Source organism: Mytilus californianus, unplaced genomic scaffold, assembly GCF_021869535.1.
Source record: "Mytilus californianus isolate M0D057914Y unplaced genomic scaffold, xbMytCali1.0.p SCAF_5, whole genome shotgun sequence".
In the NCBI taxonomy this organism is placed as follows: domain Eukaryota; kingdom Metazoa; phylum Mollusca; class Bivalvia; order Mytilida; family Mytilidae; genus Mytilus; species Mytilus californianus.
In genome coordinates, this window is record NW_026262701.1 from 80,417,606 (window position 1) to 80,429,980 (window position 12,375).

Consider the following 12,375-nt stretch of genomic DNA (forward strand, 5'->3'; position numbering starts at 1 on the left):
CGTGATATCTATAAACCACAAAGAACAAAAAGAATCGGGGATTTACCGACCGTGCGTTAAAAACTCCCATCATCAATATGGGATTACCGTAGACGGTTATTCAGTGTCAAATGTCTTGTCAAGCGTACGGTTGTTCTGTCAGACAAGGTTATGACAAAAGTCTACATAGTTTTCCCAATCACACAAAAAATGAAAGAATTGTATCAGACATGGTTGTACAACCTTAAACTAACAGCAAATAGTTGCATCTATAGCAAGCACAAGTTGGTGTGTGAAGACCATTTTGAACAATATTGTTTCGAGGGAGATTCGATGGTAATTATCCTTTTTTAATAACAAAAAAAAATATAGATTTGATGAGGAAGAACAGTTTCAATTATAAGAAAGACAAATGCAGTGTTCTTGTAACAATCACTGATTTACAGAAGAGTCATTAGTATGCCTCTTTTATATAAAGTGCATTGATTTGTATAAAGAATAGTTCCGTATTTAGACAAGATAATTTTTCAATTAATAAAGTTATACGATATAAAATAACATTTTTTTAATTATGATATTTAACGGCTATTGACAAGGAGCAATGTTAGGAAGAGTTTTTAGCTGGGACATAATATGTTGATATAGTAAAATATTCCCAGGTTATAGATATGTAAATATCGAAATATCGGACATCTCAATTTTTTTTATTAAAAGTGGGTTTTTTTTTTAACTAATCTTTAAATTATATCAAATTGATACGGGATCTATTCGGAACGGTCACTTATAAAGACACTTAGCTTTACAGTTAAATGTGTGACTCTATCTGGTATGTTCGGTGAAAAATTTATAGTTTTTTTTCTTTTTATATTATATTTACGTTATCTTATTATATATATATTTTGGCTTCCTCCCGAATTGATAATAGGTATGTCAGAATTATTGATAGATGTCGTGTCAGAGCGACACATTCAGTTAGCTTTTCCAAGGACGTATATTAGATACACGTCCCTGGGTATTCCAGTGACATCCTGTCAACTAAAAATTCGTATTACACAATTATATAATACAGGTTCATGCATGGCCTCTTTATTGAGGTACCCGGTGTGCACAGGTAACATTTATTGAACCATATATTTGTGTCTAACGTTGTTTATCTTGTGTGTGTTTGAAATTATAATTCCACCTTTTAATGAATGATGTTCTGATAATAATATTATCCACTATTTTTGCTGATAATAAGTTTTAAAAAAAAATCATAAACATGACCTTTGAACATTTGAAATGAATATTGTTTTGTCATGATTCTGGACCATATTTTTGAAGAAAAAAAATTCTTCACGAAAATACACGCTTTTGTCGATTGGCAAACATGCAGATATATAAAGTAATGCAGCACTTATAGTCACTATCAATATTAATTCATTGAAGATAAGAGAGCCCCTTCTATGTCTAATGTCTCTATCTTTATAAGGATTAGGACGACATGGGAAAAAGGAGCGGAGATAGAGTGGCATAGTGAAAAAAAAAAACAGAATAGAGAACAATATAGAGAATGATCGACGAAAAGTGAAATAGTTATTGTAAAGGAGCGGAGATAAAGAGAGGCATAGTGAAAAAAAATGTTTGCTTGACAAAGTTATTGCTCGCTTTGATATTTTTAGTTATACAAAATCACACATCGTGTACCTAATTGGTATTCACGTGCACTAACTTGATGCTGGGAGCAGTATATTAATATATATGTTCCTGCTTGATGTATAAAGTTTCTGCATAGCATGGTTAAAAATAATTAGTATTCCATTTGTTATATCGTAGTGTCACGGTGTTACTTTGTTAAATTTATTTAGTTTGTTAATGATTGTGTAAATAGGAATAAATCTGTATAAAAACTTCATACCATTTTAGTGATTGCCTATAGGCGTTTGATTATTGTTACATTTAAGATATATATATATATATTTAGAACCTTTCATACATCTTAAAGTAAAAGATGTGTGTCCGAGTTAAACGACACAAGAACCCTGTAATACTAGTACGAGAGTATAGCATGTAAAAATTCCTACTCAATATGGTTGTATTGGAAATCTTTTCATACAGATTGACAACTCATGGTCCGACATGCATGTAATATTTGCCACATGACGCTCATAGTTCTTTCTACGATCATCATCTTATTCATTAAATATTGCTGTAAACATCGATGGTTCACACCCAAACAAAATGGGAGTAATATACCTTCAGATCTTTTCCGTGGTATACACTTGTGAAATATATAGACGAAAATCGGTATTGAAGTGAATCTACATCTCACCAGAGACATATATACACATGTGTATATATGTCTCTGATCTCACAAACACAATTTTTGAATTACGATTTTAAGTGAACACCCACCAAACCAATACAAACGTATGGCAAGATATAACCATGCAGGTATTTAGTTTTCGTCAGACACAAGATAAATAATCACTCTCATAAACGTATATATGCATGCAGTTTCAAATATCAAGAACAAGCGATCGATGTCTATAAATCATTGTTAAGTCCGTTTACTAACTGTTCAGAGTCAGACATGTCAATAGTTCATTCTTGGAACCTTCATATACCCCATCCGACGATGGGAACTCTTTCTGGTAGTGTTGACAACATAAGCTTGTTTATCTGTACAAGTGGTTGCATATAGCCTCTCCTGCCCCAACAAACAAATACGCTACTAGTCTGCTATCTCTGGAGCTCATCCTCAATGGCGCATATACGTCAGGAAACTTACAAGGATACTAGTAAAGATTTTTTCAAGAATAACGAGGTTGGGACGAACTGTTCTAAAATCGTCAATATCAGTAATACATTACTAAGATATGCCTTTAATTACAACAACTGTATTACTAATTTGGATTAATGACGGCTATCCTAAAAAAAATCCTCAAACAAATTAATGTATTATAGCTTAGATTTATAATGTATGTATATTCATTAATGAAATAAACGATAATTGGTATTCTTTTCACAAATAATTTGTCTAAGGGATTGTCAAATGAATTAATTATGTAAGAATGAAATGTTAATAAGAAATTAAAAAAATCATGCATGTTGTACTGTTGTATTTTTTCAATTAAAAACTTTAAAATTGCGATAGTTTTACGATTGTTAGCATTTAAACATCGCCAGATTTAAATACAAGTTAAAGAATTCCGGTAAAGTAAATTAAACTGATGTGCAATGATTATTAATTGGGAAATGTAACATTTAATTTTTAAGATTAACAGTACTATTCTTTTAACTTCATATCTTAACTTTATGCTAATTGCATAGAACGTAACCGAAAATTGTTCCATTTTAATATTGTAACACTTCCGGAATTAAAAAGTTGAATGTTAATTTTCAATTAATTTATACAATTTATTTATTGTTTCTCTATTGTCAACGGGTATTTCATCTGGGTATATTAAACACGCTATACTCTTTCTGTTAATTCATTCAAAATGACAATATTCACACCTGTGTTCGCTTGAATTCACACCTGTGTACGCCTGAGGCTAAATTGCTGCAAGGTAAAGTTCAAACGAATGCTCCTCAAATCGAGAAATAAACAATGACTTACCAAAATAATATACACACTCTGTTCACAAATATTTTGCATTGAAATGGTAATCAAAGTTATAACGGTAAATAAAACTTAACTATTTTCAGTTCAATATCAGTAAAAATGTTCTATAGATATTTTATGAACAAATCTCAATAATTTATGAAATTTATTCGAAAATATTTATATTTAGATAACTTCACATAGGAAGTTTTATTCAATCATTACAAAACGGTACACACATGTTCATTTTCTTTCATTCTTATATTGTGGTTATTAACTACGACCAACGGTCATCTGTGCGCTTTTAATTACGTGAAATTCTGATAAGCAATTAAGACTTTAACAGATTTTATTTTTTCCCATGATTCAACAAATCGGGTTAAAACGTCACAACCCAGTGACGTAGGTCAACCAAAAAAGTTACAAATACTTGATTTTCTCCGTTATTAGAAAGAATATAAATTTAAAACTTTGTGAATGTGTTTTTTATGTTAAGATGAACATATTTAGATGATAAGTAAAAAATCGCGGACTTTCCCTTTAAAAGCCAGAATACTGTAAGACAGGAAATTTTTCGGAGGGGTTAATTTTTGCTAATTTAACGATTAACATTAAATGTGAAAACTTCCCATTAGGTAAATTTTGACGAAGAGAAGTGTTGAATTTTTAAAGCAGAAATGTAACATAGAAAATACACAAATCTAAGGTTTTCTATGAGAAAGTTGGATACGTTTCTATGAAATCATTTAAATTGCAAAATTGTACACACAGGGGCGTAGCTGGCCTAAAATAAAGTTCAAGCATAAGTATTGTATCGCCGAGCGGAGCGAGGCGAAAAAATTTTTGGGACCTTTTTATGCAGAAAATTATTATTTTTCGGTCATTTTCCAGGTATGCCATGCTTATGAAATTCACATTACTCCTTATTAACATGGTTGTTTTCAAATATAAAATAAGTTTTATAAAACGGGAAGATCAGTCGACAAGTCAACCGTAGCATTTATCAATAGAAGGGCAATCAATGGACACATGACCAACCCGGGAACAGATAAGACACAAAAGAACAAACAAAAACATTCAATATTGAAAACTAAATAAATAATTACAAATAAAAAACACGAACCCCGAAAAAAAAATGTGGCGACCTCCAGTGCTCCGGAAGCGTAAGCAACTCCTGCTTCTTGCAAGACACCCGACTGTAGCGTTTCTCACTAAGGTCATTTTCGAATCAAAGGAGGGGTTTCTACCACAACGGTAGAAGGTCACTTGGGACACAGATACCCAAGGTGAATTAATAGTCTTTTGGACGAACGGACAATGGGAATACGAAATCAAACGGCGACTTTTAAGTCTTGACTTATAAGTGAGGGATATAAATCTAAGATGTTTTCAAGGTTATTGTATTGAGTCTGTATTATTAAATGTTAATACTGCATGTAATACTTAAATTATAGTTAATATCCAAAGTCCATATATCTATTTTTTGCCAAGGCAAATGATCGCAGAACTCTCTCGGTGTCGATATTCATTTCTCTGTGAACATGTATGAGCGCCAACGAAGATAGTCTGTCCTATACCATGGTTGAACGGAAATAAGTTTTCAGTCGCCGTAATGCACTAAATGACCGTTCAGTAGTTGATGTAGTTACTGGCATTGTAACTAGGATTGACACGATTGCAAACTATTGAAGGATATAGTTCCTTTTTAGTCACTGCTAGAGACGACATCAGAGATTTGGGCTACTCTATAACATCTGGACACGACCAGCGTCTCTGCCATCTCTTTACCTCAGAGTTGAAGGTTTCTTGATTGTCTGTCAAGTCGTGTCTAAATGTTTCGTATAGTTTGTCTATACACTCTGCTGTCAAAGATTCCAAACCTGCAGGTATAAGGTTCTGGCCTTGAAAACGATCAGAGTTATCCAGTAAACATCCTGTGAGTTCCTCAATAAAATAGTCAAGAAAGGAGAAATACAAGGCTCGCTTCCATTACTGACTTGGAGTGGCAGCTGGATAGTTAGCCCGTTTGACCTGTCTTCCTACTCATTCGTAATTCAATTTCAGAATTATTTTGTTTGTGAAAAAAATGTGCAAGCAAATGATTTTTTGCGTAAAGGCAGCTACGCGCCTGACACAATTTGAAGAACAGCTTAACAGTTAACACAGGCTGAGTTGAATTTTGCATTAATTCACATTTTTGGATGTAAAGTTTATAACATGCAGGATATGAATTTATAGTATTAAATAGGATATAAGGAGATTTTCATGATCATGCACCCCATGTCATCCATCTACTAATCCTGGACCTCTAAGCTCTCTAATTAATGAGGTGATCTGATTAAGAAAAAAAATCATGATATATATATATACATATATAGGTCAGCTAACTCAGCTTAATGTATAATTATTGCATGTTAGAAAATGTAAATATTTACAAAGAGAATTTATTGTAATTAATTACATCTGCAACATATCTGTATGAATGGTAATTTATAATCATTTATTCATTAGCCTATTTAGCTGTCTGTTCAATATGTTTTATCATGTTAAATTGATATTTATGTAAACGGTTCATGTCACACTGTATTGTAGTAAACAGTTTTTCTTTTTATCTTTCTTTCTTTCTTCTACTTTTTTTCTGTTTGTTCGTTTTTTCTTTCCCTTTCTTTCTTTTTTCTTTCAATTCTCTTTCCTTTTTTACTTTTCTTCTATTTATTTTTCATTCAAAATAAATGTGTCTCATGTATCAAAATCAGTATCTGATAAAAAAATTTCGTTTTTTTTGTTTTTCATCCTCTTTCTTTTTTCTTTCAGTTCTCTCCTATTTTGTCTCTCTATCTTTCTTTTTTTCTTTAAAAAAAATGTGTCTCGTGTTTTAGTATCAGTTTCTAATATTTTATTATATCCATTTTATTTTATTTCAGGACACACTTCTAGATGCAGATGTAGCTATTAATGCTATGATGTGGCAGAATGGTGGCATGAGCGGCCTTGATCAGTGGAATTTTGTCATGCACCCTATAGATGCTGCCATGACATGTGACCCAGATGGAACATATGTACGTCAGTGGTGTCCGGAAATAGCCAGTGTACCAAACGAATTTATACATCGTCCATGGAAATGTCCGCCATCCATCATGAAGAGATGTAAAGTAGAACTTGGTATGTTGGTGTAGTTTAGTACTATTGACTTCTTTATTATTTGCAGAGTACTCATTTTCATAAATTTCATGGATATAGGTGGACTATGAATTGAAGTTTTCAACAAAGTACACATTTCCTATAGGCTTACAAGTATGCAGATTTTATAAAAACTACTGAAAAACAACTTTTCTTCAATCCTCTGAAATTGGGACACACAGGCACAAAAAATAAATCATCAGTAATCTTTTTTTGGCAGTAAATCAGTTACTTTGGATTTATTTGTGGATAACAATTTATGTGGAAAGCAGATAAAATGTATGTTTGTGGATATTTCATTTTGTGGGATTGCCAAAATTTGCAAACAAGCTTGTTGAACGTTTAAATTTGAGGGTCACGTTTATCCACAAAATCCACGAAAATTGGTATCCCTAGAATATTAATGAATCAACAGAATATGATAACAAGTTATTCAATATCATCTACAGTTAGACAGCAAACTACCAAAAAATATGATATGAAACACAGGTAACCTTCCAGTGTATATGGAAACAGAACTAATTGGATAGTATAAGAATTCATTTTTTCAAATCAAATTTCATGATGGCAACAGAAAGAAAAATGGCATCATCACATAGAATATCTCTTCTTTAAGATGGTTGTTAATTTTTATAAAGTTATCATGGCTGTCAACTTTATGCTTTTACACTGACAGCAGCAATCACAGGCCAGACCAGATGTATCACATATCATGAAAGACATCTTGTTGGTCTGAGGCCACAGTTATCCACCTTTGTTTTCCGTTGTTTACAAAAATAAAGACCCTAGGGCGGACAGTGTAAAACTTGCAAATTTTTTTCATACACCTTCCAAATTTATTTCTTTATATTTTATTATGCATAAAATATTAAGTTGGGAGATTAAATTACATGTTAAAAAAATTTGGGTGATGAATTTTAAGGAAAATTAGTGATTTGGTCCTGTTAAAAAAGTTCAAAAAAAAGTATGTCTGAAGCTTGTCAAACTGAATTATAGACCCCCTAGCATAGACTTGTCCATATTTTGAGTTGGAGCTGGTAGACATTTCTATAATTTTGACATAATTTGTCCCAAAAGAAGTACACTACACTGTAAAATCTTTTTCAGATAGAACAGCTGAGATCTTTTCAATTTGAATGTATTGTCTAAAAGAAATGCACTACAAAATAACAACACAATTAAAGAGCACCAGGTTTATGAGTCAAAAATCATTTCGTTTAAAAGCTCTGAAAAAGAAAATAAAGCATGGTTGAAAAAGTTAATTTTGTTTGTTGCTTTTGTATCTTTTAGGCATTCAGTATCCTAACCGTATCATAACCAATTTAGAAGTTGCCAGAGAACAGTCATTACAGGATGTAGTAGAAGTCCGTAAGAAGTTTCCAGATTTCGTTGATCGTCGCTCTGGAAATGACCTTGTTCCTGTAGACAATGGAAGACTACTTATACCTGTTATTACAAGAATGGAATTTAAATATAAGACAACTAATCCAGAGGCTAAGGATAATCCACACACTGCTGTTTTACGTGGTTATCGAAGCAGAAAAAGGGATGAAGCTATAGCATTTGCTAATGAGAGAGACTTTCTTGCCAGTACAATGAATGAATGTGTTCAGAGACAAGAGAGACATGAGAAAGCTTTAAAACAAGGAAATTTTTAATGACGTGCAATACCTCTTTATACTTTTGAGTGATGTCATGAGAAAAGCTTTGTTTTTAACCTATACTCATAAAGCATATTTGCACAATTATTAATCCGTTAACCCCCCAAAAAAATTGTACTAGTAGTTATGAAAAATATAGAAAAAAAATCTGAAAATGCACCATTTACAGAAATAATAGCCACACATTGTACATGTAGTTGATATTTTGAAAAATAAAAATTAAATGGTAGATATCTGTAAAGAATCGTCCTTCATTATAAATATGTTTTTCATTGAATAATAAATATATTTTAGCACAACTTTTAGTACTGATTACTGAATCATCGAAAAAGGTTATGTAAAATGTTCATAGATTGTATACAAAGCCTCGTTCATCTAATATTAATGCAAGGTTTTAATTATACTTGTACATTTTAGTTTACTCAAAAATGACAGTTATCAAGAAAAAATAAAAGCTGTAATTTGGGATTTTTATTGCAATAATGTTTTGGATTTAAAAGAAATCTATATTGTTTTTACAATCTTGAATAACCAAAATCTATCTTCACCTTTAAACCTGGTTCAATGAGTCTTTCAGTATGGTCTTAGGTTACACTTATCATTGAAAACCAAATGCTGGGTGTAAGTCTGTGTTAGTGGTTTGTTTAATTTCAAATTTTTAATATCTACCTCATATATTTTCATTATGAAATGAAAATTAAAAAAAATATATGCAGTACAAAACGAAGAGTTAAATCCTGTATTTATATATTTTTGTTATTCTATAATATTTATTTTAAATTAAAGCTTCAGAACTGAAACATCATTTGTTTTTATTAGATATATATATCAAATTATTATTTTTGTTCTTGTTGTTAGAATGGAAATTGCATTGTTATACAGTGTCAGAATATAAGCGGGCAATAATTATCTAAGCCAACTTGTGTGCTAATAAAGACACAGGTAAATGGCATATATGGATCCAGGATTTTGAGAAGGGGAGGTGGGCAACATTAAAATTAAGACTTGTGAAAAGGTTATGAATTAATCATATATGTAGCTCCATAAGCCCCTCCCCTTAAATCCGCTTTTGATAAGGTCTGACAGCCAGCGCCAAAATTTTTAAGCTAAGTTATTTAATTGTTCTTCATTTAGTGAGAAAAGTCCCTTGACAAAATTGGCTTTAGAAGCTGTTCATCCTTCTGTTATCACATTTACTGCTCTCGAATGTTATATATATTTCGCTTCTCAAACATTTTACTTTGAGTGCATCTGGTTGAGGTCAATCAGAATTCTAGTGCACCTGGTGAAGGTCAATGATTAGAATTTGAATGCTCCTGGTGAAGCTCAATCAGAATTCGAGTGCACCTGGTGAAGGTCAATGATTAGCATTCGAGTGCACCTAGTGAAGGTCAATTAAAATTAAGAGTGCACCTGGTGAAGGTCAATCAGAATTCCAGTGCACCTGGTGAAGTTCAATTAAAATTCAGAAACTGTTTATTATACAGAAAATTATTGTTAGCACAAAAGACATATGACATTGAAAGGTCATTTATGTATCAACATACCAATCATCAAAGAAAGTAAATTGTTTCATGTAGATATACTTGTTTTATTGTGTTTCAGGGACATCGGTATATTTGCTGTGATCCAACTAATATTCGCGAGTTTTTCCCACAACTTACGTTAATTTAAAAAATAACATGAGTATACTAGTAACTTTTAGTCGTTTCAATTTTTGCACTGGCTACAGGACAGACAGTCCTCTTGGAAACAATACACAAATAATGATATCATACAAAAGTGTGATATATATTTTTGTTTACCATACACCTCTCTGGAATAAACTTCATTAAATATGTTAAAGATCGAATGTTTGGAAATCCAAGATGCAAGTCATTTCAAAGCTATAACAATTTAAGTCACTATGGTTTTAATTTTATTCAGTTGACTGCAGTTCTGTTTTGTCTTCAAAAGACGTTGTCAGAAATAATAAGAATGATATGACGCCTCTATTTTCATCTGAAATAACTGCATTTCAGTAACATTTGGGTCGCCTTGACCTAGATATGATTATGCTTAAAAATATAGAGGATGTTGGTTATATGTCTGAGACAGCAACCTAATTGCACAAATAAAAGTAAAGACTAAGTGGAAAGTACACCTTTAAGATCATATTTGAGAAAACTATGCTTGAATATCAAGCTATTCAACTTAAAACTTTGTAGATTTTGTGATCTAGTAATTCGAGAATGATATACATCTGAAGATTGTTTAGAAACTACCGGTACCTTGTCATTGCAACTACTCATAAATTGTTAATTGTGTATATATGGTCATTTATTTACTAATGTTTACAGGGTAGAATGTTCTGATCCAGTTTTCCGGAGTAATGTCCCTTTGAACTTAGTATCACATCAGCGTACTTTAAATTTTGTTCCGAGTTGGATATTTATTATTCCTTTAGTGACCTTTTCTATTTCCCTTTTAACTTTCTACAACTTCTACTTTGTTTATCAGCCATGTTCCGAATTACTCTGACGTATGACGGCCTTTTAGAACTTGCTGGGCCCCCTACAAGTATATATATATAGACATAAAACACTAATACTATTTTATTTTACCAATCATGGGCCCTTGTCATGCACGGTACACAAACATCATAATACAATAATTGTTATAAAACATGTATTATCAGTGACCGCTCTGAATAGTAAACTGGAAATTGATAGTAAATGGAAAAAACAGATATTTCTAGTATATGTATGTTAATATACCACCAAAAAGAAGGCGATAATAATTGAAATTAAGGGTAACAAAAACATAGAATTTTGGGGAAAAAGGGAGAGGACTAAAAAAATTGTCCTGTCCCCAAGTTCCTATGATAATATACCGTTTATTATAAAGATCTTAGACTATAAAGCTTTGTACATTGTTTGATTCAAATATACAAATTTTCGTCTGTCCGTCCGTCCCGCTTTGTGTCTGGCGCATAACTTATGAACTATTGAACTTAGGTTGATCAAACTTGGTATGCAGATACATCATTGTCTCTGGCGGACTGTCATATGTCAAAGTCAGGTTATTCTTACCATGACTTTGGACGCTATGAGGGTAAAACCTTGTCCAGTTCGTGTCCGGCTCATAACTTGACTTTGACCCCTATGATAGTAAAACCTTGTCCACTGAGTTAGTGTCTGGCTCATAACTCTTGTACCGTAAAACTTGGTATGGCTTGGGTGTGTCATATACTTAAGTCAGGTCACCTTGAACTTGACTTAAACGTTTGACCCCTTTAATAGCAAAACCTTGACTGATTTGTGTCCTGCCCATAACTTTTGTACCGTAGAACTTAGTTGGTCAAATATGGTATGCTGATGCATCATGGGATGGGGATGTGTCATATATATCAGTCAGGTGACTATGAATTTGACCACCTATAATCCCTATGACAGTAAAACATTGTCTGATTTGTGTTGGGCGCATAACTTTGGTATTGTAGCACTTCGATTGATCAAACTTTGTATGCAAAAGCACCATACTGACCTTAGTTTTACATTTATTTTTTGGAATTTATACTACAAACCTCAGACTTTGTTCCCGACTCAGCATAATTCTATCAGATTGACCTATCAGTAACCATGTGTCAACCTAACACAAAGACAATGATTATATAATGTGAATGACTGAAGCCAAAATTTTCAAAAGGTCATTGTCTGAATACTGAATTTCACATCAGCAGCTAAAGTACACCTACGGGGTACTCGTCCCGCTATTTGGACAGCTCTAGTTACTTCAACAAACAAAGGACGCTATTTCTTTTCAAAATCCTGAATCTGCCAGTACCAACATGCACTTATGTTCAAGAAACAGGGAAAACCTAAGTAGGCACCGACAATTCATCTTTTGTAATTTTTGTTATAATTTATTTGAATTTAGATTTCTTCAAAAAGAAGTGTTTCAGAGTTATAAGACTTTAGTGTAAAAATA

The 12,375-nt window shown here is 32.3% G+C and overlaps 1 protein-coding gene across 1 annotated transcript in view; it reads left to right on the plus strand.

Annotated features, from left to right (window-relative positions):
• Positions 1-9,206, plus strand: part of LOC127703135 (deoxyribodipyrimidine photo-lyase-like) — a 28,140-nt gene extending 18,934 nt beyond the window's left edge. Inside the window, exons 5-6 of the mRNA XM_052207620.1 lie at positions 6,490-6,727; positions 8,036-9,206. Coding sequence (XP_052063580.1) covers positions 6,490-6,727; positions 8,036-8,403 — 606 coding nt within the window. The 3' untranslated portion in view covers positions 8,404-9,206. The remainder of the gene's footprint in view (positions 1-6,489; positions 6,728-8,035) is intronic.
• Positions 9,207-12,375: the final 3,169 nt, after the last annotated feature.